General features: G+C 29.8%; 1 protein-coding gene across 2 annotated transcripts; it reads left to right on the top strand.

Moving 5' to 3' along the window:
- Positions 1 to 19,093: 19,093 nt before the first annotated feature.
- LOC113857531 (serine/threonine-protein phosphatase PP2A catalytic subunit) lies at positions 19,094 to 23,875 on the top strand. 2 transcript variants are annotated; one of them, XM_027489524.1, is made up of 7 exons: positions 19,102 to 19,480; positions 19,610 to 19,650; positions 20,792 to 20,906; positions 22,290 to 22,398; positions 22,474 to 22,551; positions 23,021 to 23,212; positions 23,297 to 23,875. In XM_027489524.1, exons 1-7 carry the CDS (start codon positions 19,398 to 19,400, stop codon positions 23,468 to 23,470), a joined length of 792 nt encoding a protein of 263 aa, XP_027345325.1. In that variant the 5' UTR covers positions 19,102 to 19,397; the 3' UTR covers positions 23,471 to 23,875. The 2 variants fall into 2 exon arrangements, with proteins under 2 accessions (XP_027345324.1, XP_027345325.1); XM_027489523.1 differs by having other exon boundaries at positions 19,094 to 19,650.
- The last annotated feature ends 3,287 nt before the right edge of the window (positions 23,876 to 27,162 follow it).

The following is a 27,162-nucleotide window of genomic DNA, read 5'->3' as shown; positions in this document are numbered from 1 at the left end:
ATTCAAGAGATGCAGCACCAATGTACACCAAGTCATGATAAAGTTACAACTTCTATGTTGAACATAATTTATATATATATATAATATGATGTTGTTACTATTAATAAATTAATTAATATTATTTTTTTAATAATAAAAGTGAGAAGTAATCCATTGATAAATCGGTTTGACTTCGTTGGTTTCAACTTTCAAATTCCAAATGATTCTTTCGTCCAATTTAGCAGACTAAACATACACATATTAGCCATCCGATGTGGGATCGATAGATCCAAAACTTCTGCAATGGACAAATGTGAGCTTAACAGGGGCATGCATCACGCCCTCCCCCGTATAACTAAAATTGATCAACTGTAGCTGTTCGCAGCTATAAAATCATTGTCCTCCGTCAAAACGTGTAATATATATTCCACCTCAAACATGTGCCTACAGGTAAGCATCAATTCTTAAAGGTACCCAGATTAATGTATTACTTACTACTACGAATAAGTAAGTTTAAACACGTACCTTCATGATGAAGCTATTACAATAAAAGCATTGGATTCTCCAACAAAATCACTTTCATTAATTAGTTTTTTGTTTGTGAGAGAGATTCATGTAGAATGGGTATACAAAATGTGTGCGTTACACTTTGGTCTTAAAGAATAGTACATATGTGGCGTGTGTATATATGTTCCCGCTAATCTCAAGCTTCTTTCAAAGGAACCAGCTTCTGTTCGCAATCTATGATCTATTGCTAAAATGTACATGTTCATATATACACTATCAATTTAGCGTAGATATTCAGTACGGTTATATCCCTTTAGTTCAAGGGACAAAAGTATAATGACGCTTATAATTTGCAATCAAAGGGTATTTCTAAAGTGTGTTTGTACACTCACGTGTGCCATTTGTCTGCAGCAAATACCTTAGTAGCAGGTATAGAGCATATATATGATAGTGAAAAATCTTAGTGAAAAATCTTACAAAGTATAATGTTGAGAATCTGGAGGGATTAATTAATTAGTAGAGTTAAATAGGTCATATATCTAACAGGTTGTAAATTCAAATTTACAGTTGTATTTTTAGAGTAAAATAAATGTATATTCTTTATAAATACTTTTTGAGTTTGACAGTTTTTCTCATCTTAAGATAAAAGTTATAATATTTATGTGAACATATTACTTTCTATTTGATAAAGGTTATATATTAAGGGAGATTAATCTAATGTTAGTTATTATATAAGTGTGTTAGGTGAGTGGCATTTGATCGAAGATCTTTTATTTCTATTCTCAACAGTTGATTAGGACTCTAGTTTGTTATTTCAATTAATCGCTAAAAACTACAGTGGTATAAAAAATGTTTCCCCTCTTTTATATTCCTTTTAAATCATTGTACTCGTACACAAAGTGTTACGTTGGATAAAACGTTATCTTTTGTTACCGTAAATGCATGAAAATACACAAATCAAGTGTCGTGTAGGGACCTTCTCATCAGTATAAAGCAAAGATTTCAGAATCCCTCCCACCTATATATAAAGAAAACAAAGCACACACCTTATCCTATGTGGTAAAATAAACTCGTCTTGGACCACCCTTTCCCTTCTCTTACACGCTTCTTCTCTTGTCTTCTCTTACAAACCCAACCTCACCATAATCGTAACGCAACGATAAGCTTCTCTGTTTTTCACTTGCATGCATTAATTTCATTGCACGGCATCTCCTTCCTCCTATGAAATAAAATATAGACACACACACATATATATATATAACTCAAGAGAAAATTGCATATGGGTATTATTAGTAGTTATTGTATTCCAAGGTTCTTCCTTGGAGCACTCTTGGTGGGGCTTGCTTGTCTTCTAGTTGCTGGAAAGCCAACTACACTATCAACGCAGTTAGCAGAAAGTCTCAAGCAGGAACATGTGAGAGGTAGAGATAAGCCTATCAACCATGCAAAGTTGGATATCAACCACATAAGCAAACGAAAAGTTCGCAATGGACCAGATCCAATTCATAACAGGTTTGTCTAGCTAACCCCAACACATATGCCAGATAGTCAAATTATGCTTGTTAAACATTTCATGGAATCAATTTGCATCCATAATAACTATTTGATATCGCAACATATGATGACATGCCTTTTACCTCTTCCTCTGTTTAACAATTATCAATAAATTTTGTTAAATTTCGTCCATATTTTGACTAACTTTTTTCTCGTAGCACTACACAATACATATGCCTCTGTAATTATAATTTAATTGGTCACTGTTAATTAGATTTTTATTGTGTTTTAATTTTGACTTTACGACAACCTTACTAGCTGTGGAATCTATCATTTATGGCAATGTAAAATTTGCGTTTGATTATTCTTTCAACAGTACCATACCCCTACTTACAGATTCTTTATTCATCTATTTCATGGTGTTTAATTAGCTCCCTCTCTTTCACAGAGCTTAACAAAAAAGTAGGACTAGCCAACTATGAGGGGGTCATAAAGAGGCGAAGTTCTTTCGTAATATGTTGTAGGGAATATATCCTCTTATCATATGTTTGAAGTAGATATTAATTAAGATAAATATTTAATAAAGAATTGTGATAATATTCATGAACAGATATCTAATTACGGAAAAAATTTACATAAATAATGTTATTTCTTCCTATTGATGATATATTTTTCTAATACTTCTATAAATAAAGTACTAAATGAAAACACATTTAATATTTTTTTATAAAATATAAAATTGATAAATTTAATCATTAAATCATCTTGTATTACTTGTTTGATTATGTATATAAAATTTCATATAATTTAAATATTTGTATGTGTGTTATCTAAAATTTAATATTTATTTATATTTTAAAAATTAAATTTTTCATTAAAATAAAGTGATAAAATACTTAATAATTTTATATTTTTCATAAAATTTTATTAAGTTGATATACTTAATAAATATTTTTAACTAACGGTTGGATTATATAAAAATTTATTAAATGATATGAGTGTGTAAGTTTGACATTAAATTAGTGTTAATGAATGTTAACTCTTTAATGAAAAGCAAATGAATTTTAATATCTTAAAATAAAAAAAAATTATTCATTTCGTAAGCAAAAGGATTAGTGAAAAAATGTTAAAGGTATTTAAAATTATCCAATTTCTATATGGCAAGATCGCATCAAAACTTCACACGAGAATTTATGTATATTCCTAACAGCTGCATTAAGTAACTAGTTAAAGATGATTTAATATTAAATGTATTTATTTATTTAAAGAGGTATAAAATGATTTTAAAAGTATAATAAAAAATTTCTTTTCTTTAGTTCATTCATATTAAAAAAACTTAATAAAAAGATTATTTATCACATTAAAAAATTAAAATATAAAATTTCTTATTATTTGTAATAAATATTGTTTTATCAATTTTTACAGTTTTTTTTCTATTTACAGTTTTTTTTAAACACTACTAATTTACCCCTTAACATTTTCCCTTCATAAAATAAAATAAATATTTCTTACTCGATGCCCATATATAGTTTGCAAGATCCAAGAATTAAAGCATGGCTATTCACTTTATTCCACTTACTCTAACAGTTACGAAGAATTCTCCTGATAGTCTTCCTTTCGATTTTCCTTTAATATATTTAGCGCTAGACACATAGGTATGCATGAAGCACAGGACTTAACACAAAATATTATATATAATTATTTTCATTGTATTGAATATGTATATTTTAAGAAAACACAGTAAACATAGAAGAAGGAAGAACTGAAAATGTACAAAAAACTTGTTTAAAATCTTGTTCTTAGCACAGATAAAGTATTCTTAGTCAACCACACAAACATTAGATTGACCTATTTTTATAATTTGTTTCAGAAGAGTTGGAAATTATGGTCGACCTCCTGGTCAAACTTAGTTAAATGGGAAATCGACAAGCTTCAGAGCCCTGTTGCAGAAAACGATGACATATATAGGATATAAGCCATCCACTTGTGACATACAAGAGATACAAGACTAATTCAAGTACGCACATGCAAGGGACTGTTTCACTTGCACCAATTGAATTGTTACGGGGAGAGTTGGGAAGCTAAAGTGGGAGAAAAAAGGAAATTTAATTGTTCCATGATTAAAATAAAAAAAGGAATTAGGATTCTCTCATATTAATAAACAATGTGATATGGTTATGTTAAAAAGAGAAAATTTTAATTTTAATTAAAAAAGGAACTCATCTTGATTGATTTTAGATCTTATTAAATAAATTTGATAAAATAATAATAATTCTTTCTTTCTTTCTCTTACGTGACTATACATCATGTTACTCAAATACCATGAGATAATCCAAAGTACAAAAGAATAATCAAAAGGTGTGTTAGTTTCTGCTGAAACTGGAATTTAGGGAGTAATTACAGTTTTTTGGACTTATCTTGAGAGGAGGCTCAAGAGGGAGAGAGAAAGAATTGTTATCATCAATTTCAATGGAGTGGTTTTAGTGTATGCATATAAAGCAAATTGCACAGCTTTAAAGTTTAAAAAAGCTGAAGGAATAGAACACAACTTCACAAGGACAAGATATTATTGTAGCAATGGCAGCTGCAATGCATACTTTGGAGGACATCATCAAGTACAAGTCTCCATGTCAAAGAAAAGAAACGGCTTTAGCCTGTTCACCGTTATTTTAAAACATCTTTTTTCGTTTTTTCTTGTTATTTATTGTAAAGAATAAGCATGAGTTCTTAAATTAAAATAAACTCCAGCATTTAAAGGTGCCCGTTGGCGCACTTGTTAAAAGAAGGGTCTCCTTGCATCTTGTGTTAGTCTTTTTCACTGAATTCTTTGGTGGGTAGGGTGAAAACTGATTAGTCTTCGGTCCATTCAATCATTTTAAACTCTTAATATAGAGTTTTTTTTTTTTTTTTTCAAAGTTGAGTCGTATTATCTCCCCGTAACAAGACGTATGCCTGACAAATGGAGGATCAGTTTGAGTTAATTCAATCCTAATATGCGTGGATTAGGACTAAAAAGTCTGCATAATCAAAAGGTTCATTGTATAAAAAGTTTATAGGACTAAAAATCTCAAATGTTAAGTAGTTTAGGACAAATCTATATAGGCCTATTACTTTTGATTCATGTTATTAGATACTCAAGTTGATTGAAGCATTTCATAGAATATCAATTCATAGCAGAACAAAATCAAATTTTAAGAGTATGTTTGATTTTATTCTTAAAAACAGTTTTTAATTTTTAAAAATAAAATGTAATCTAAATTTGTATTGTATTTTATTTTTAAAAAATAATATACTCTAAGTTCTTTTTATTTTATTTTTTCCTGATTATTTAAATTATTATTTCATGATTTTCTTTAAAAAAATATTAGGAACACATTTTTTTAACGCACACTTAAATATAGACTAAAATTTATTAAAAAATATTAAAAAAGGGAGAGAAAAATATTACATTAAAAGTGAAAAATAATGAAATCACGTCATTTTTTTTAAATTTTAATAAATTTTAATTAATAATTAAAAATATATTAAAATATGTTATTAAGATTCCACTTTACTTTAACATCAATTTTGCTCTTATATTATGATAATTTTAGTAGATAGCATTTACACAAGTTATTTACAAAGAGATGCTATTAAACAAAAATTGAAAAATAGAAAAAGGCATAAAATGGACACATATATGCTATTAAAAGTTATGATTAATTATTATTATTATTATTATTATTATGAAAATTTTAATTTTATTTTATTAGAATGGATATTAGAGTAAACTTGAACTAAGTCCTTTAAATTTAAAAAATAATAAGGTAATTTATATGGGGCCTTGTGAATTAAGAGGACATTTATATCCTCTTATAAGTAGAATAATTATCACAATTAATTGTATATTAATAGATGGTGAAGTTAGTAGAAGTAGACAATGTTTAATAGTTTCTTGAGAATTGTGACATATACAACATATGCCACATAAGATAGCCTTTTATTAACTAGAATTGCAAAATCAAAAACTTCATTATGATTTTACAAAGTTCTAATCTTATAAAATATCTTGGTTTCCTATATTATCATCTAATTATTCTTTGGGATTACCATAAAAGAGAAGGTTGTGTTTAAGAACTAGTTTCTTCTATTCCTCTAGCTACATAATAAGTAAACCTAACAATAAGTAAATTTGCCTTTGTATATAGCCAAAAAAAGGTAGTCTACTCCTTCAGTCCATCTAATTTATGTTTGCACGACCTTTAATCTTAGGGATTATGGGATTAATTATGTAACTTGAGTAAAATTTCAAGTGTGATTGGTTTGATAAAGTGAGGTGGTTGACTCTTAAATTGAGAGAATACTTATTCTCTAATACTAATAAACCATCCATGATCCACTTGTCATCATAAATGTAATCTTGTGATAAATTGTCATTTTATTACTTTATCTATGAGATTTTAACCTATTTTTCTATTGTAATTGTTATTTTAGAAATCAATTTCAGAATCCACTCATTCTTTGTTCATTTTTAACAACTTTTTTTTTATAATTTAACTTCTTCTTTTTTTTATCAAAGTTGTATTGTTACTGCCTTCTACAATAAAATCAAGAGAAACTTAATCAATTTAAATGGTAAAATAATAATTCTAATAGAAAAATAAGTTAAAATATCATGGATAAAATGACAGAATAGTAGTTTATCAACTTGACTACTATTTGTTATAGTCCATTAACCTTGTTTTTTTAAGAAAGTCTTGTCTTGTAATACATTATTCCAGACCTACAAATTGCCTCTAGTTCTACTTGCATTAAAAATATCATAGTTAGGAAACTATAAGCCTTTTAGAACCTAGACCTAAATAGTTATTAAATATGAATTAGCCCTCGATGCCTATTTAGCTAAGTAAGCAATATTCATATAAATGAAATCATTATTAAACCTCATTCCACAAGTACTTTTACTTGTTGAAATTAGCTCCCACTTCTTCCAATATAGCCTTATTTCCTTCCACTTATTCCTCCACCAAAAGTTTTTTCACTAGAGAGCACAATGATTTGCAAAATGATTTTGGAAAACAGTAAGAAAACATTGCATAGGAAATGGTAGCTTGAAGAATTTCCTTAATCTACACTTCTCTCTCATCTTGGTTAATAATAGCTCATTCTAATCCTTTGTTCAAGCTGAGACCTTCTCCTTTATTCATTAAATTATATTACACTTTCCTTTGTCCTAATCTATAGGAATGTCAAGGTACGTGCCAACATTATCCCAATATTGAGTCTTGAAAATGACTTTCAATAACAGTTTAGTCCCAAATTTGAGAAGTTCATCTTCTAACCAGATGCTAACAAGTATTTATTTAGAATATTAAGAGGTTGATATGCTTCTATAATAGATGTCTCTCCAAAAACTATAGTATTGTCAACAAAAAATAGGTGTGTAATAATAGGGAAAGTGGGGAAAAGGGATTCCCTTTACCTGAGGGCTCTTTAAGGTTTCAAGGTTATACTTTTATAATCATTAAAATTGTTCTTGTATGTGACATATTGAACAAGGTACATAATCAATTAAACCTATTTTGTGTCAAAGCTAAAGGCTAGAAAAACTCTTTTCAAAAAATCTCATTTCAAGGTAGAGAAGGTCTCATGGACAATGACTATGTTATCTTGCATGCATCACCCTCCTAAAAAAGTACTTTGATAGGAGTGATGAGGTTGATCAAAGAACCTTTGAGTCTTAGAACCAAGATCTTGGTTATAACTTTAGCTAGAAAATTGTAGCAGTTAATAGGTCTAAATTGATTAATTTACTCAAGATTAACGATTTTATGACTTAGGATTATAAGAGTCTTATTAACCTTTATGGGTAGGCTACTCTCTTGAAAGTACTTATGAATATCAATATAGACATCTTTAACTATCTCCCAATTATTATGGAAAATAAAATATTTAACCCATCAATCTTAAGAGCTTTAAGTTTCCTAAAGTTATTTACTCTTGTTTTAATCTTTCCCTTTGAAATTAGCTAACATAAGTCATAGTTTAGATTAAGAGACACTTTTTTAGGTATGGGTTAAATATAGTTATTAATAGCCTGAAAACTCTTTGATGCGTAATCTTCCTTGAAATGTTTATATATGGTTTTGATCATACTCCCTTTCCCTTTATCCAATCTCTCGCTTCATTTCTTAATCTATGGATCCTAATGTGTTGCCTTCTCTAAGTAGTTGTAGCATAAAAAAAATTTATATCGTCTCTCAACTTCAACCACTTTAACCTTGATCAAATTTTTTAAAACATTTATTCTTGTTTTCACAATTTTCCTATCCTCCCATACATAGCCTAAATTTGTTCCCAATTCTCATCTTCAATGGTATTGTTTTGGAAGGATAATAACTTCTGATGAAAATTTTATATATCCTCTTTATCATTTGAGAAGGTATCCCACAAAATTAAAAAAATTTCTACGACTTAGGACCAAGCCTAATGCCATTCAAATTAGCATGAACATGACCCATGTGCTAAGTTATATATATATATATATATAATTTGTTAGTATAATTTTCAAATGAATATTTTAAAAAAATTAAATGATAATACTTTTTCAAGTTATTTTTCTCTACTGTTGAATAACTTTTTTACATTTAAAATATATTTTTAAAATTTAATATAATATTTATTGTTAATAATTATAATATTTTGAATTTTCTAAATTTATAAAATTGATTAAAATTTAAAATATATTTTAATTGTTTATTTAAAAAATTGTTTTTATTTTATAATACTCATATAGCGAAAAAAAAACCACTAGTTTAACGTGAAAAACAAAATTCTGATTTAACATTAAAAGTGTGTTTTACAAGGTTTTTAAGATTTTAAGTTAGCCATTATAGCTTATTTAACTAGTTTAAATATTTGCAAGTAAACTTGTTTGACAAAGCTAGCTTAATTTAGGAGTTGAAACATTTTAAGCTAGCTATCAACGGCTTTTAACAAACTATTTAAAATAATAAACTTCTCACTTTAAAAAAAAAAATTATCACATTTTTTTACCTTTTTCACAAACCCTTGACTTAGCGTTCATCATTGTGGAATACTACCTTTTTGAATCAATATTTTTCACATTGCACTGATTATTTTAATTATTTCAATATTTATTTTAATTATTTATAAAGAATTTTATTTTTATTAAAAAAATTAGAACAATGATTTAAAATACAGTTATTTTTAAAATAATATTATTTAAAATTTAATTCAAAATTAAGAAATAAATATTCTTAAATTAGATAAAATATAAGTTTATTTAATTAAATTAAAATATATTGTTTTGTTAGAATGGTAAAAGGAAAATACATCACAAAAAATATATATTATTTAATAATTCTAATTTATTATTTAGCTTATTCACTTTCAGGTTTTAATTTTTAACTTAAATTTTACTAATTTGTCTGGTAATTTTATTAAACATGAAAATTGGAACACAAATAAAAGAAAGTTAAAATAATAACAAAAAAAAAGAAGCTAAAATTACTACACAAAATAAAGTAAAATTTAAATTTAAAAAAAATTAATAACTTTCTTCAATATATGTCTTTGCAAGTAACATATAATTTAAGACATTGAAGATAAATTTATTAGATATTATATAAATAAGTCTTCATTTTATAATCTATTTTTGAAATATTTTATTTACATTATTTAATTCTTTATTTATTCTTAAAAAATAGTGATAATAATAACACTAAATAAATAAATAATGTATAGTGTTAGCATTTTACTTAATCTACCTTTACATAAACTTACATTACTTAGATTTCATAAAAGGTGAAATTTTTTAAAATTAAAATAATTTTTATTTAATCAAATGATCTACTCATTAATCAACTGAATATATCTCACTTTTCTTATTGCAAAATCATCAAAAGTTAGTGGGATCTAATATATTTAGAGTAAGGATATTTTCACACTGTGTAACTTTAAAAACTCTTACATTTGATTTAAGCCTTTCATTTAACTTATATTTAATGAGTTATCATTTATTACTTTACTGACTATTTGATGTAAGTTAAATAAAAGACTCAGATCAAATGTAAAAGATTTTAGATTTTTACTAATGTGAGAAAATTTTTATCAATATATATATATATATATATAATCAATTAATTTTTTTTATTAATGAACTAAGTTGTATTTTCATCTTAATAATTTATTTATTAATTAATTAAAATAAAATTATTATGAAAAAATTAGTAATTTTAAGTTAAACTTCTCTACCTTTTACTTATTATGTTATCATAGAAGCTTACGTGTGTACTAATAATGTCTTAATTCTTGTACAATGTGATCTATTCTCAAAGTTATATATTTATCTTTTTAATCTTAATCAACTTATTAATTAACTTTTTTTTTCCAGTTTATATATGCAACATTGTATAATGGAATGTTTATGTTACGTAACTTTGAATTTTCAGAAAAATGGGTTAGTTGGATGGAAGCTTTTGTGTATGGGGATAGCCTGTCAGCTTTAACTAATGGTTGTCCTACATTGGAGGTTCATATTGGATAGGGCCTAAAACAGGGGGATCCTCTTGCCTTTTTTCTTTTTCTTGTGGCAACGGAAGGGTTAAAAGTTCTTATGCGGAAGGCAATAGCATGTGGGCGGTTCTCTGGTGTGAAGATTGGGGTTGGGGGACCAGATATTTCTTTGATGCAATTTGCGGATGACACATTGATTATGAGAAAGGCTTCAATTCAGAACTTGTGGACTTTGAAAGTAGTATTGCATAGCTTTGAGTTAATTTCAGGTATAAAAATTAACTTTCATAAAAGTTGTATATTGGAGATTAACACTGGCGATGACTTTGAAAACTTGGCTGCAGAGTTCCTACATTGTAAGATTAATAGCTTTCCATTAAAGTATCTTGGGTTACAGTTAGGTGTTAACCCAAGAAAGCCTAGTGCATGGAAGGGTGTATTAGAGGCTTTTAAAAATAGGTTGGCGTCATGGAAGCATAGGTATTTATCAATTGAAGGCAGGGTGACTTTGATTAATGTCGTTCTTAGTTCTTTGTCATTACACTCGTTATCCTTTTTTAAGGCACTGAAGTCAATGATAAAGGAAATTGTCACTATCCAGCGAAATTTTTTATGGAAGGATGTTAAGGATGGATCCAAAATCCCCTACGTGAAATAGGAAACGGTTTGTAGACCGTGGAAGAATGGTGGCTTGGGCATTAGGAATGTGCAATGGTTTAACTGGGCGCTTCTTAGTAAATGGCTGTGCCGAGGTGTTAATTGTTCTAGTTTATTGTGGGTGCGAGTGTTGGAAGCTAAATATGGCAGACTAGCTTCTGCTATTCAGCGTCCACTAGTCCACAACAGATGTTCTTTGTGGTGGCGTGATTTGTTGGAGGTTATTCATCAAGAAAATTCATGGTTTGATGAGAAGTAGAATAGGAATGTGGTGCAAGTTTGCACACTTTTTTTTGGAGAAATAAGTGAGTAGATGAAGTGCGATTGTGTGAGGCATTTTCACGATTGTTTGCGGTGGTGAGGAATGTTAAATCTTGTGTATTGGAGAATAGTTTTCATAATAGTACTAGGTGGGTTTGGGATATTAGTTGGCGAAAAGGACTATTTCAACATGAGATTTTAAGCTTTAACCCTTTGTTAGAGCTTGTCGCTGGAGTTTCTATTAAGGTGTAATAAGAAGATAAATGGGTAAGGAATGCGGATTCTTCAGGTTGTTATTTAGTGCAATCTGCGTATTCATGACTATTTGAACTTTTTGGTAGTCCTAATAGTGTAGATTAATGTACGACAGACGCCTTGCAAAGGTTATGGAGAGGAAAGGTCCCTCTTAAGTGTCTAGTATTTTCTTGGCAATTGTTGTTGAATGCATTTTCTTGTAAAAGTTTGCTAATTGATTGTGGTGTTCAAATTGATTATATAACTTGTTGCTTCTGTCATGATTTGGAGGAACTTCCAACTCATTTATTTTTAATGTGCTCAGTTTCATCTCAAAATTGGTATTTTACAACGTGTTGGCTTAGATTCTCACTGGTTGTACTTTCAGATTTATCGATTCACTTGCTTTTTTGGATTAGTGTTGGTTGCAGTAAAAGAGAAGGGATGTGTTTATTAATTGTTTGGGTAAGTACAGTATAGTCTTTGTGGTTACATAGAAATAAAATAGTATTTTCCAATGGTGTTTTAGATGAGAAGGAAGTCATAAATTCTATTATTCTGAAATCTTGGAAATAATTATCACTTGTTAGCAAGAGAGAAGTTATTTTGTTAGTAGATTAGTATCTGAACCCACAAAATTGTTTCTATTTTAACTTTACATAAGCATGTTTTTAGTTTTTATTTTCCTAAATAAGTATTTATTTTTTTCTCTATGTATATGGGTTTTGAATTCCCCTTGAACTCTCTAATAATATATATTTTGCTTAACGAAAAAAAAATTGTATAGTGGAACGTGTAGTCTTCTTCCACCTTGTAATATTATGTATTGCAAGAAAACATATATAACTATATTATCTTATATGTTGTACCATATAATTTTATTTTTAAATAAATCATATTTTAAAATGGATGTCGTTTACAAATTTTTAAATTTATTAACCAATTTATTTACGTTTAAGGTAGAGTTATGCAACTTTGTTTCCTATTACACTAGAAAATATGCAAAAGTGAGAACTAAATATGTCAAAAAATAAATAAATATTTTTTTGTTTTAAATATCAATTAATATTTTTTATACATAAATTTTTTTCTTAAATAAATAATATTTATATAATCACTTTCATTCGTTTTGTTTTAGAAACTTACTTTAGTTTTCATTGATAAAAGATAGATTGAATAATTTTTACTCCTTTACTTGAGATAATTCACAAAAAGGTGATAGCTTGGAAAAGGAAACTAGTTAATAGAGTTGGTAAACTCTACTTGGCAATCTATTGTAAATCTTTTTCCTATTTATTTCATGCAAATTTGGCGACTACCTTAATATGTTTGTTATGATATCAATAAGGTGCTTAGAGTTTATTTGATCTTCTAATAATTTAGACTGTAGACTATGTCAATGGTTGATTATGACAAAATTACCTCTCCTAAGAAACAAGGTAGTTTGGGTGTTTGTAATATGCAAATGATTACCTCTCTTATAAGTAAATTGGTATGAGATATTTTATAGAATAAACCCAAATTATGGGTTCAAATCATAAAGAAAAAATATATGAAAGACAATCCACTATAATCTATTAAACCAGACTCAAAAGAATATTTGGAATAGAATTATGAAGAACTATAGCATTTTGAGAGATGATTTTAATTTTCAGCTAAATTCTTATTCTTCTTTAGTCTGGTATTTTGATTGGACTAGACTTAACCCAATTGATAACTTAGTTGATTTTGCTCAGATCTTATATATAAATCTTACAGTTAGCAATTTGTTTGTTCATGGCATTTGGAAATTAAATTGACTTGCCACTTGTATCTTGCAACACATCAAAGTTTATATACACTAGCTTCTTGGGCGAAGACTAGTAACATTGAGGAGGTACAAAATAGAGACATATTGTGCAAATGTAGCTTATGCTTGGCTCAATGGTTTAAGATCCAATCTTTTACCAATTTCATATTTTGATTAGATCTGAAAGTTGCCAGAAATAGAAAAAGTTTGATTTTTCATTTGACTTATATGTCATGTATATTTGCCCAATAATGCTTTGCATCATCATTGTGGGTGTTTTGATGAGATTGAAGATATTAGCATTTGTCTTAGAACTTGTCTTTATAAATAAGTTTGATTTCACTTGGAGTTTCATTTTCTCATTGTAATTTGCATGACCCTACTAAAACTTTGATTGCTACCTTAGTTAGGCATAGGGATTCTATTTCCTATTTATCAATTCTTTGGTGGCTTTAGCGTTAGAGAAATAATATGTTCTTTGATAAGGAGAAATAAAGCATCTATCATGTTTTGAATTTCATTAGTTAATCTAAGAAGGATGACTCTACTAATTTCAAACATGTTAGCTCTCAAACTCATTTCTTTTTGGGAGATATCATGGGATCCACCATCTTTTGAGAACTATAAAATTAACGTAAATGGTAGTTACAGGATGGACTGTATGCGTTGTGGTGGTGTTATCAAGATTGTAGAGGTAAATGACTTGTATTTACCTCTTTTGATGGTAATGAGTCTATTCTTTGTGTTAAATTGAAAATAATATTTTGGGGTCTCCATTTAACCATATTAAAAAGTTATCATATGTTGATTTTGGAATATAATTACTTAGAAGCAGTGAACTTATTATGAAGAAATCAATATTGATCTTTCTTGTAGTGTGTTCAATTTTACAAGATATTCATTGTCTCATGCAAAATGTCTCTCTTGTACTCATATGTGATGTTGTTTGAGAGATTAATTCAATAGTTGACAAACTAGCTCAGTTGACACTTTTGTCTTAAGATCTCTTTCACCCTCTAGATAATCCTCCAGATGCATATTTTAGGTTTCCAATTTTAGACAATTTACATTATTTGTAATTTTCTAGTAATTCTTTGGTCCTCTGGGAGGGATGGTAGTAGAATTAATGCCTTTAGTTTATTATCAAATACGATTTACATTGACACTAATTATACAAGAATTTTATTAAATTCATTAATGTGATCTATCATTGAATTGCACTCTCCTATCTTGAGGTTGAATAGTCAGCACGATAAATACTTTATTGGTTGCAAATGACTTCTCCTACATACTTAATAATTCCTTCATCAGATTTGTAGTAATTTTTCTCATTTATAATGTTGAATGCAACATTCTTGCCCAATGTCAATTTGACCACACCAAAAGTTTGTCGATCCAACAACTCTCAATCTATCTACTTCATGTCATCTAACTTCTTTTTTGTCTAGGATTGATATAACATTTTCTAATATTGATAATCTTTATCTGCATCTTCTACAATTGAAGTCTTTGTAACGCTCCGAATTTCAGTAATATTAATTATTACTACTTATATAAATCTAAATGCATATATATGTGTGTGTTGACTTACTTGATAATGATGCTTATGTGCATTAGGTATATGGATGTGTGAATTGTGTGTATGCATGACTGGATAAGGCTAATATGGACTAAGTGCCTAAGTGCAGGGAGTAATTATGGGTTGTTTTTACTGCAGCGAGAGAATTCTCGCTGTAGCGAGAGGGCCCTAAGAGGAAGGACCAAAACTGTCGCCTTGTCGCTGTAGCGAGAGACGTCTAGCTGTAGCGACAAAGCGACTGTTTAGGGTACATTTCTGGGTGCAGTCTCGCTGTAGCGATATTATGCAGAAACTAGAGTGCATTTTTCTCTAATTTTTTCACAGTAGTGAGAGGGCGTGTCATGAGAATATCTCACTGTAGCGAGAGTGTCGTTACCAGAAAAGGATTTAAAGGGGGTTAAGGTTCGGGAAAAGTTATATCTCCCTCTCCCTTCGAAATTCCTTTGATCCTCTCGTTCCCAAAACCCTATTCCACCAATTAATTGCCTCTAAAGCCGTTCGGGAGCTTGATTGAAAGTTGAATCCGTGTGGGAAACGCTTGGAGGTTAGTTTTAATGGTTAGGGTTTCGGTTTTTTATCTCTTTTCTCTATTTTCATGTTTTCCCTGGGTTCTCATGGAGTTTCTCCATGTGTTTAGGATGAAATCTGTGAAGAGGAGCAGTTCTTGGTGGATTTAGCACGTGGGATGTTAATCCAAGGTAAGGGGGACTTTACCCTATCTCAATGTATTATAATTCTTGTGTTTTTTTATGATTAAAGCAATGTGGCTAAGATAGAAGATAGAAATTGTGTTTGATAAAAATTAATATGCAATGTGATGTGTGGTAGAATAATTGGACCCCGTGAGGGTGATTGTGTGTGATGGAATGCCATTAATTGGTGAATTAATGATATTGTGAATAAATATGGGCTATGTACCGTGTAATGTGAAATGAATGTGGGCCTAGTGCCATGTATTTGAGTGTCATGTGGGCTGTGTGCCGTGTGTAAGCATGACCATTGCATGCGTGAATGAAATATGTGTGAATGGGCGTGTTAGCGCCGTTGTAATGTGTTGTGAATGGTTCATCAATACACTAGGGATGTGGGAGATGAGGATTGTAGAAATACCTTGGGGAAGTGGGAGTGGTGGTGACATCGACTGCGGAACAGGTGCACCACGGGCCACACACTCTCTTCCTGACTAGACCTCTGACTACTATCTTTGCTGAGCGATCCGTGACTACTCACGTGGTATCTGTGAGGCGGGGGTAACCGGCGACCATTCATAGTGTAAATTTGTTATCACAGTACTATAGTGAGTGTGGCTGGTATGCATATGCATTGATTTTTGTTTTGTACTTATGGATGTGAATTGTTGTATGTGATTGTATTTGTTGAATGTATTAGGAAGGTTCTGGAGGTGAGACTCTATGTTGATTGTGTGTTTTGGATAGTGTAGAGTACTCACCCTTACATTCATTTTTCAGGTAATCAAGACGATTAGCACCGGACTCAGTGAAGGGACGGATGGACTGCTATAGGACTTAGATTTTATTTTGAAATTTGTTGTAACTAAACTAGTCTTGTAGCAGTCATTTGATATTAATTTGTAACCTTTCCCTTATTTTGAAGTATTTTATGAAAATTGGTTATTTGAATTTGTGAAATTCTTATTAAATTGAAATTAAATTTAAGGTGTTACAGTCTCTGCTATCAAATTTCTCAACCCTTACTTTCCTTTTCTAGCACCATTACTTATGATGCTTCTTCTAAAGAAAACTCGCAATACTTCCTCTAAACTGAGGCTTTCGTGAAAAACTAAATCTTTGCTTATGTGAAATATCAATAAAGCTACATTCAGAGAGCTTACTAAGATAAATTATTTATACTAGTTGTTGGGAGCAAATAAAGAAAGAAAAAAAGGAGAGAAAATGACATAAGGATTTAACGTGGTTTGGTATACATTATATATACCAACATCCACAACTGAATTAGAAAAAAACTTTACTTTTTACTATATATGTAAAAATATTACAAAGTGCTACTTATATAGTAATAATAAGATAAGTGTCGCTTAAGAATAAATAACATGAGACTTAATTAGATTATATAATACTAATACTTTCTTTTAATTTTGTGGAATTTGAGAGTATATGCGAGTTGATAAAGTATCTAAATTCAAGTGTTTTGATACACTCTACAAACATTATTATGTCAGATATTTAAAAAGTTTATATTATAAAATAAAGACAAGTTCAAGCAAGTTTTGTATAAAATTTTTAATAGAGTCTATTTAACTTTTGATATATTGACAACTTATACCACTAAGAAACATATTTGTTTTGCAACACACTTTGTTGATGATAAATTAAAATTAGCTAGTAAATTTTTTAATTTCTATTAAATAAAGCCTTACACACTAGATTTGAATTAAAAGCTATCATATAATTGTTTCAAAAGTTTGGGAATAGACAATTATATTCTATCACTTTAGACAATGTTTTTGTAGATGATAGTTTGCAAGATATTTTGAAAGCTCATCTTCTTTTGCAAAATAACGTATTTTGTGATGGTGAATATTTTCATATTTGTTATTCTACTCATATACTTTACTTGGAGAGAGTATTAAATATGTGAAAGGATTCGATGGAGGAATGATTAAATTTAAAGATTATGTGCAATGAGTTGGCATTGACACTAGTGTTGGTTTATGATTGAATATCCTAATTAGGTTGAATTCAACATATTTTATGCTTCAAAGTGCAATCAAATATTAAAAAAAAAATTATTAAAGTGACCAATTCAAATTATAAATATTGTTCATAAAAAAAATGGAGAAAAGGAGAGAAGATGCATGAATTTGTAAAATCATTTTATGATACAGCTAACATAATATCAAATTCTTCTTACCTTGGAAGATTGAGTGTATGTTAGGTAAAAACTTGGTTAATGATGATAAGATAATAAAAGAAATGTTTGTGAGGATGATTTTAGAGTAAAACTAAATCTAACATTGGGAAGAATAAATTAGATCTTTATTTAGAAAAAAAAAAAAAACACTCGATTAAGGGTATTACTTGATCTTTCTAATTATCTTACTTCATTTTATTTTTTTAAATAGATTGAGCAACTACAATTTAAAAAATATTGTTGCTGATATGTTAGTTTCTCATAGAGAACTTGTGGTCAATCTTTAGCCTATAAATATATTAATTTTTCATATTCTACAACAAATATAATCCATGCTATAATATTGCATGGAAAGCTCTTGAAGTTTAGGGCATGCTAGTCAATTGGGAACATATGTTCTTCTAACATGTATTTTAATGTATTTGTGGTGAATGAACGTTGATACTTAACTTTTTAACCTTTATTTATCTTTTTATTATAAGTATTTTATCTAATAATTTTATTTTCTCTTATAAGAATGGAATGAGTTTTTAATATCTCGAGACCTATAGATATTAATTGGTCAATGTTTTAATATATTATTATATGTATATGAGTATATTTTTAATAAGTGAGTTAATTAAGACTATTATTATTATTATAAAAATGTTAAAACTAATTTAATTATATATTTTTTAGTAAACTCACTTAATTAAAGTTTACTAAATAAGAATGTATTAGATAAAGGTATGATTGATAAGCTTGTTAATTTATATATATATTTAAGTTAATTATGATTATAAATTAAAAATTAAGACTTATTAAAAATATAATTATTATATTTTCTATATTTATATTGAAATAAATGAAAAATGTATTTGTTACTTTAACTTCTTATAATTACTTTTAAAAGATATAATATTTAAAATTAAAATATAATTTGAAAATGAATATTATATTTATGAATGTCACAACGAAAAAAAACTAACTTATAAAAATATTTTATTTAAAATAAATCTTAAATTTTTTTATTTAAAAATCAAAACATTCAGTTTATATACAGAAGTAGTGGTTTGAATCTAGTTTTCTGGCTGGCGATTTTTCCTCACTCTTCTTTTCCCTCGTTCACAAAAATATAAATATTTAGTTAATATTATTTATATTTTATGGTTTTTAAGATTTTTTTTGTTTTTTTGTTTTTGTCTGTATCTCGCTGCGAAACCCAAAACTGAAGAGACGAAGAGAAAGAGAAAAACAGAGCCGGGAATGATTGAGAGACCAAAACCAATCAGGCCAGCTTCAAAACGGTGCGTCTCACCCTCCGCGGCTCGCTTCTTAACCCTAACCCTAATCCCGGCATTTCTCCGGTCGCCGTCGACGACGCTCCGGTCGTACTAACCCACCCAACCAGAAATCCATCAATTTCACCGATTCAACGCTTCATTCTATTCTCCCGCAAGATCGAATCGATCTGCAAAAAGAAGGGGGGCGATCTCGTAGGTTGAAACGATGCCGTCTCACGCGGATCTGGACCGTCAGATCGAGCACCTGATGGAGTGCAAGCCTCTATCAGAGTCGGAGGTGAAGGTGCTGTGCGATCAAGCGAGGGCGATTCTGGTGGAGGAGTGGAACGTGCAACCGGTGAAGTGCCCCGTCACGGTGTGTGGCGATATTCATGGCCAGTTCTACGATCTCATCGAGTTATTTCGGATTGGAGGGAGTGCACCCGATACCAATTACCTCTTTATGGGTGATTATGTAGGTTAGTAACTCTTCGAGTTCCGGGATTTCTCTTTTATATTGCTAAGAAGAGGGTGTTTTGGCGACTCGATGTGTAATTGCTTTCAGATGGTTGTGTTGAGTTTTAAAGTTGAACATTTTATACTGATTTAGGTTCTTTCCGGTGTTTTCTTTTTATACTTGCACGGGTTCTTGTTTTAATGTTAATGATGTTTGGCTGAGTAAAATGAACGAAGTTGTTTGTTTCCGTATTTGAGTTTCATGTTGTGTCTGCAACATTGATGCCTTTGCGGAAATGTAATGATAAGAATATGAACTTTTGAACTCCTTGGTTTAGTTGTGTCAACCCAACGTTTGTTAGATGGAGAATTGTTAGGTGAAACTTGCTTCTTCCTTCCCTTCCTCCTGGTGAGGTGATTGCCGTGTATCAATGATTGGGATTTTGCGTAAGGGTGCTTTGAAGTTGAATTGTGAGTGTTGGATCCTGTTATGGCAGTGTGTTTATTTTGGCACAATGTTGGTGGCACTAGTAATCAAGAGCTGGTGGGATGTAAACGTTAGCACTGGATATGGAATAAATTATAACAGTCCTGATTGTTGTGATTCTATTTGTAATTTTAGTTATTGTCATCAAGTTGTGATGGACAAATCCAATTGAAAATTGCACCAGCAGATATATCTAGGATGTATATCCTGAGGGGTGAAGCTGTGTGATGTCCAAATTTCACTCCTTCAATATGCTTGACGCTCTGCCAATATGTATCTGTTAAGTATGCAAGGGGATTTTTATTCTCATCTTCTTTCACACCTTTACAGATGATGCTTGATGGGGGATGAGATTGTTACTTTTCCAGTTTGTAGGAAATAGGCAATGATTTCTGGTGACTATGATTTATAGTTTTATTTTGTTTAGTAATGTTTAAAAGTATGTTCTTAGTTGAGATTTTTGGTATTGCACTATATATTTGTTGGTTTATAAATTTTTATACATTTATGTGTGCATATCCTAGACATATTGAATTCTACATTTTTCAAGAATAGAAGTGTAGCTGTGCACCTGTATCATATCTGTCCATCAAAGGTTGTACCATTGGTCATTATTGTCCTTTCTTTTGTCATATGGCGTTTTATGATTTTCAAGTTGCTTTCCTTAATTCATGCAGATCGTGGATACTATTCAGTGGAGACTGTTACGCTTCTGGTGGCCTTGAAAGTCCGTTACAGAGACAGAATCACAATTCTCAGGGGAAATCATGAAAGCCGTCAAATTACTCAAGTGTATGAACTGGTTTTTTTTCATTCTATATTTCTTACATGACACAATGTCTGGATCCATCATCATTTGTCACAATAAGGTCTATCATGTTCAAATTGAAGGTTTGATATATACTCAAGCATAGCTGTTACATGTGCTGTATGCTACAGTGAGATCACATTTCAGAGTTGCTCGTGGGTGCTACAAAACTCAAAAAGTGTCATGTTTATGAATTGCAGTTGTCATAGCTGCTGTAGCAGCAGTTGTCATGGCTGCTATAGCAAGTGAAATCAACACATTTTGCAGCTGAAGCCCTAATTTAGCTGTGTTTCTCCTAGGGCTTTTAAGGGGGATAATTTTCATGACTTCACCCACCTCTCTAATTGAATCATGGGTTTCAAATGAAACCTAAATTTTCCCACACTCACTCTTCTATGAGTATCCACCCTTCTCCAGTGACAGTTTCTGATTGGCAATATTTTCAGTGTTTTCTAACCAGTGATGACTTTTTCTGTCCAACCCTGCCCTGTGTCCATTTTCTACCTATCCTTGTTCTCAATCTTTGACCGCTCTCTTTTCTCTTGCCAAGTGATTCATTATCATTAATAATAAATGTCTTTAATTTTGGATAATTTTTTAATATTTGAGCATTATATATGTATAGTATATTAATATAAATTACTTATATCTAATTATCTATAGTTTCAGAGTATGACCATCCTTTATCTTGTATCGCAATTTCATGGTCAGCTGCTCTTTTCTGCTATCTTTGATTCGTATTGAAATTTTGAGGATAGATAGTGGGAGTTACAACCTTGATACATCTAATCATTGGCTTTATTACCCAAAATAGCTCACATGTTTGTGCACCTTTTATCTAGATGGCAACAATTTGGTTTTGTAATGTATATGGCATATTTCTTTTCTTTTTTGGTTTGTCTTCTCATCGTTATGCTGACTGGATATTTAGTTTTAGGACATTATCAATTGAAATTAGAATAAGACGATATTAAGGTAATATATGTAATGGTTGCTGCTAGCTGTCTATTAGATGATGAGTGCTGTTGTAGACTAGTACTCATTTTCACTAAACCGAAATAGGTGTGAAATATATGTGACATGTCTAGCATGCTCTGTTGAGATGAACTTGTATATGAATTCCTAGGGCATTGTACATGAAAGGATACTCTTAACTGTGAAACATTACATAGCAAGCTTGTAAGTTGCATCTGAATGAAAGTGTTTTTAAAACCAATTCATCAATGATTTGACAGAAATGAAAAATGAAAAGAAAAAGAAAAAAATCTCTTCAAACACTAGAAATAGAAGCGTTTTTGTTTTCTTTAGAATTGATAAATGTTTGTATTACTGTCATTTAATCTATATCCTTCACCTTCTGCTTTCAGGTATGGCTTCTACGATGAATGCTTGAGAAAATATGGAAATGCCAATGTGTGGAAATACTTTACTGACTTATTTGATTATTTACCTCTGACTGCCCTCATTGAGAGTCAGGTTTGAGTTGAATATGTTGCAGAATGTTCATCTGACTAATTTTATGCCAGTCTTTAACTTCTATGGATATTACAGATTTTCTGCTTGCATGGAGGTCTCTCCCCTTCTTTGGATACACTGGATAATATCAGAGCATTGGATCGTATACAGGAGGTTTGTATGTAATGGCTAGCATAAATGCCTTGAATTGTGTTATGATTTAATTAATATTAAGAACATTTTTATGTGAACAACAGTATCTTCAGCTAGATATACGTCTGATGCTTAATCTGGTTTGAGAAATATTTTCACTTGACGTTGCTGTTGTAGTCTGTAATACTGTCGCTTTACACTGGAAATGTTTCATCTAGGACCTAGTGACATACTATAATGTCTGCTTTCTCTTATTTTAAATTTTAATTAAATATTTAATATGTTATTAGCCTAGCCAAGCACATTACATACATATTGTAGGATATCTCGAGCTAGACCTAGTGTAAAATTTTTAATATTTTAGGATATCTCATCTTTTGGTCCACAACGGAATGCCATATCTTAACATTCATATCGGTTGTTGAGGTTATATGGATACCTGGTGATTATTTCACCTCGTTTGCCTCACAACTTCACTTGTACATTACAGGTTCCACATGAAGGACCAATGTGTGATCTCTTGTGGTCTGATCCTGATGATCGCTGTGGGTGGGGAATTTCTCCACGTGGTGCTGGATACACATTTGGACAGGATATAGCTGCTCAATTCAATCATACCAATGGTCTCTCCCTGATATCCAGAGCTCACCAGCTTGTTATGGAAGGATACAATTGGTGCCAGGTGACTGACATGAGTAATTTGAATCAATATAATTATCTTTTTCCTCTGGCAATATCTTATTTATTGTGTTGATGACTCTTCTAGGACAAGAATGTGGTAACAGTATTTAGTGCTCCAAATTACTGTTACCGATGTGGGAATATGGCTGCCATACTGGAAATTGGAGAGAACATGGATCAGAATTTTCTTCAGTTTGATCCAGCTCCCCGGCAAATTGAGCCTGACACTACACGCAAGACTCCTGATTATTTTTTGTAACTTCATATATCTGCCTATTTGTGGTTACTGCTTTCTTCCGATACTGTAGATGTGTCTTTAAGGAAAGAGGAATTTCACTGTTTAAGTGGAGGATGATCATCAACATAATTCTTTCTTTTGGAGTTTACCAGCTGCTGCCGCCACCTTATTTGCACAAGAAACCAATAGAACTGACACAAGCCACCAATTGGTGTTGTATATTTTTGGGAGGAAGCGGCAATATCATGGTATATCTGGTTCTGTAATTTTTTATTATTAAATTAAATCTCAAGTTAGAGAGCAGATTTTTGAGTCCTGACAATGACGTCCATTTGATACATTTTGACGGTGCCAAATGAAAGTGCAGGTGTTGATTTTACGTGATTAAATCATATCATGGTAGAGGATTGAGTAGGGCCTATGCATTGAGACTTTTAAAACTAGGAATCTGAGTTTTTTTGTTTTTTTTAAAAATAATTTTAACCAATATCATTGGGTTTTGCTGCTCTGCTCATTTCGCCGTCGATTTCCTTTTATACTGAACTGCACCTACAGAATGTTCTCAAATTTATGTCGTGTGAAATCATGGGTTGAGGTGCCAACTTATTCAGAAGCTTCGCATGATAGAGGAGCTATAGATTTAGTTAATTTCATTCTTAGGGTATGAGATGGTCATAACTCAAAGTGGGCATAAATTGGAAACTATGTTTTTACAAGATTTAGTGTAATTTTTTTTAGAGTACAGGATTTATAAGCACAGTTAATCAAATTAAGTACATTAAAATAATAACATAAAGAAAAACAATAGTCTTTTAAGAAATTGTTTTAATGTTATTTTTTAGTTGATTGCCATGTTCAAGTTCGGGAGAGGTGGAAGAGTAGAATCAAAACTAGGTACAAAATATGTATTGCGACACTGCTAGGCGTCGATTGCTGTCTAAATCCAATGAATTCTTCGGTGGAATTTGTATAAATATTTTGTTAAGTACAAAGCATTGATATTATCATTTAAATTCTCAAAATTGAACAATGACACCTGGATTTATTAATGTCAAATTCTTTCTATAAAGAATATATTGTGAAATTTCTAACAAAATGTTCACCTATTAATAAGAAGGGAGGTGGCAAAATAAGTAGCATGTTCAATCATACAGAGTGAAAGGGTGATGGATATGAAATTTGAGTTTTCGGTTTCTTTAAGCTTTAGTTATTATTTACTGATTTCACATGAAGGGTTGTTTAGTAACAAACTATCCAAATATGAATATCAATAATAGCCAAATGCTGTCAGCTTGGATATAGGTAAAACACACTCAATCTTCTTTAAATTATTCGTATATATTTTTTATGAAGCATAGAACACAATATGCACCGCTCCACCACACCAAATGTACAGTTAGTTTTATATACAGAGAAAATGGATACCTTCACGTTAATAAACTTAGATGCTTATACTGTTTAATAATTTTTTATAAAATACAAAAACAATTAATTAAAAAAAAAAGCTCAAAATATGACATGTTAGAATCAGGCTATAAGCAAACCATGGCCAATAGAATTTTAAGTTTTTTATTATATCAATATTAAAATATTTATTACATAGCTAAAATAAAATTTAAATTCTCTACCAACTACGTAAAGTCCAAAATATAAACAAAAAAAAAAAAACCATCAAAACATTAAGGCCTATCAACGAAGATTCTAATGGGAAGAGTAAACATTTCTACTAGCATGCAACTTCATTATATGATATTTTAAAAATAATAATAAATAAGGGGTGAATCACATAAACTTAATAAAAACATAATAACTATAATAAATAAAAAATAAAACAAATAACACATAAGTAGTTTACAATTATGAAACTTATAACATGCTATTTGTGTTTTTTTTAATTCATTCTTATCACTCTTTCAAAATCTTGGTTATAAATCAAAAGTTCATAAATGTACATTATTGGATAAAAATATTTTTTTAATTATAACTATTATAACGAAGAACGTAAATACATAAATATATATATATATATATATATATATATATATATATATATATATATATATATATATATATATACTAGAAAGGTCACTCACAAGAAAATGAAAGTTCAGGATAAATTTACCTCAACGATAACCCTTTCCTCTAAAGGATAATTTTTTTTTAAGGGGTATATTCATCTAATAGATAATCTTCTCTTTGTATGTATCATGTTAAAATTCATCTCAATGGAGTTAGAGTCCTCTCTTTCCAAAGTATAATTTGATACAATTGGACCTTAGTTTCACTAGGTTCTAACATAAATTCTCCTAAAAATTTTTACATCATAGAAAAATGTTCTTATATTTAAATAAAAAAAAATTCAATAACAAAAGTTTCAATTCATACATCAAAAAATTAAATATTATCAAAAAATTAAAATAATTGCATCTTTCATAGTTCATAAATAATTTATTATAAATAGATAAAATACATATAGCAATAAGCTTCATATGATCAATAAATAAATTTAAGACTTGTATTACCAAACAAATAATTTTTAGACAATAATACATGATAAATAATAAAAATAACAATTGTAAAAGAAAAATGTCACTCATTATCCACTCATAAACAGTGAAGAATCAATTAACTCGCTTTTCAAAATTACTTTAGAATTTTGAGAAAAATACAAGAAAACAAGTGCAAATAGTTTTTAAACATTTTTTTAATAAGTTTTTTTATTAAGTTTTATACTTTTTTTCTTATTTTTGTGCTAATTTTTAGTAGACCAGCCTATTAGTCCGCTGGTCTACCAACATTTACTTATTTAATTTTTTAAATTTTTTTGGTCTTTGGCATGTTAACTCATTATCTTGTGAGCCTACCCTCAAACAAGTTGAACTAGAAAATCTAGCTCACTTCCAAAAACGAGACAATGGAGGATGGCTTGTTTTATGGTGAACATTTGGTAAGGCGAGGGGGGTTGGATACTTCTACCCTTATACATCTTTTGTATAGTCTAAATATATTTTATATGAACCTTATTATTTTTTCAAAGTCTTTCATCACACTTATCTTGGTATATGGCATATGCTTTTTTCAAGTCGATAAAATTCATATGTAAGTTTATTTCTTTGTAGTGATACTTTTCCATTAATAAGTTCATATTTTGAAGTGTTTTAATGACTTATTTTTATATGTTTGGTCCTTATTTAATGAAGAATTTATACTGATTTATTCATTAATTGTTGTAGATTATCACAAATCAATTCAATTATCAATGAATTAAGGAAGTGTTTTAGTCACAATTGAAGACAATTTGATATAGAAAGCAAGATCAAGCACAACAAGAAGCACGACCTTTCTTAACAGTCAGCCTTGGAGTTGTCTTAAAGACTATAAAGCAATATTTGACAATGAATTTGATGGAATTGAATCCAGACTTGATGTTCTTAATAAACTTAATTGGGTCATGTACATTCTATCACTCACACTTATCCTAGGCGAAATAATTTGGTATGTAGGAGACACAATTGTCATTATTAGGTTAGCATATGTCATTTGTTAAGTTTCAAGAACTAGTAGTTCAAATCCAAGAGGGAGAACGTAAGGTGAGTCTTGCCTAGGTCTCTGACTTAGACATTAAGATTAGGCAAAGTACCTATTAACTAATTGGCTACTAACAACAAGGGTGTTGGTAATGTCATAGTTGACACTACAACTATAGCAATATT

Source organism: Abrus precatorius, unplaced genomic scaffold (assembly GCF_003935025.1).
Source record: "Abrus precatorius isolate BTA unplaced genomic scaffold, Abrus_2018 Scaffold2, whole genome shotgun sequence".
Classification (NCBI taxonomy): Eukaryota; Viridiplantae; Streptophyta; class Magnoliopsida; order Fabales; family Fabaceae; genus Abrus; species Abrus precatorius.
This window is presented reverse-complemented; position numbering and strand designations above follow the sequence as displayed.

What these genes read in the sequence shown, in the direction of transcription:
- LOC113857531 (XM_027489523.1), top strand. Translation starts at nt 19,398, where the DNA reads ATGCCGTCTCACGCGGATCTGGACCGTCAGATCGAGCACCTGATGGAG. An exon ending in CTGCCCTCATTGAGAGTCAG is followed by an intron (nt 22,399 to 22,473) that starts GTTTGAGTTGAA and finishes TGGATATTACAG; the next exon opens with ATTTTCTGCTTGCATGGAGG. An exon ending in AAGGATACAATTGGTGCCAG is followed by an intron (nt 23,213 to 23,296) that starts GTGACTGACATG and finishes TGACTCTTCTAG; the next exon opens with GACAAGAATGTGGTAACAGT.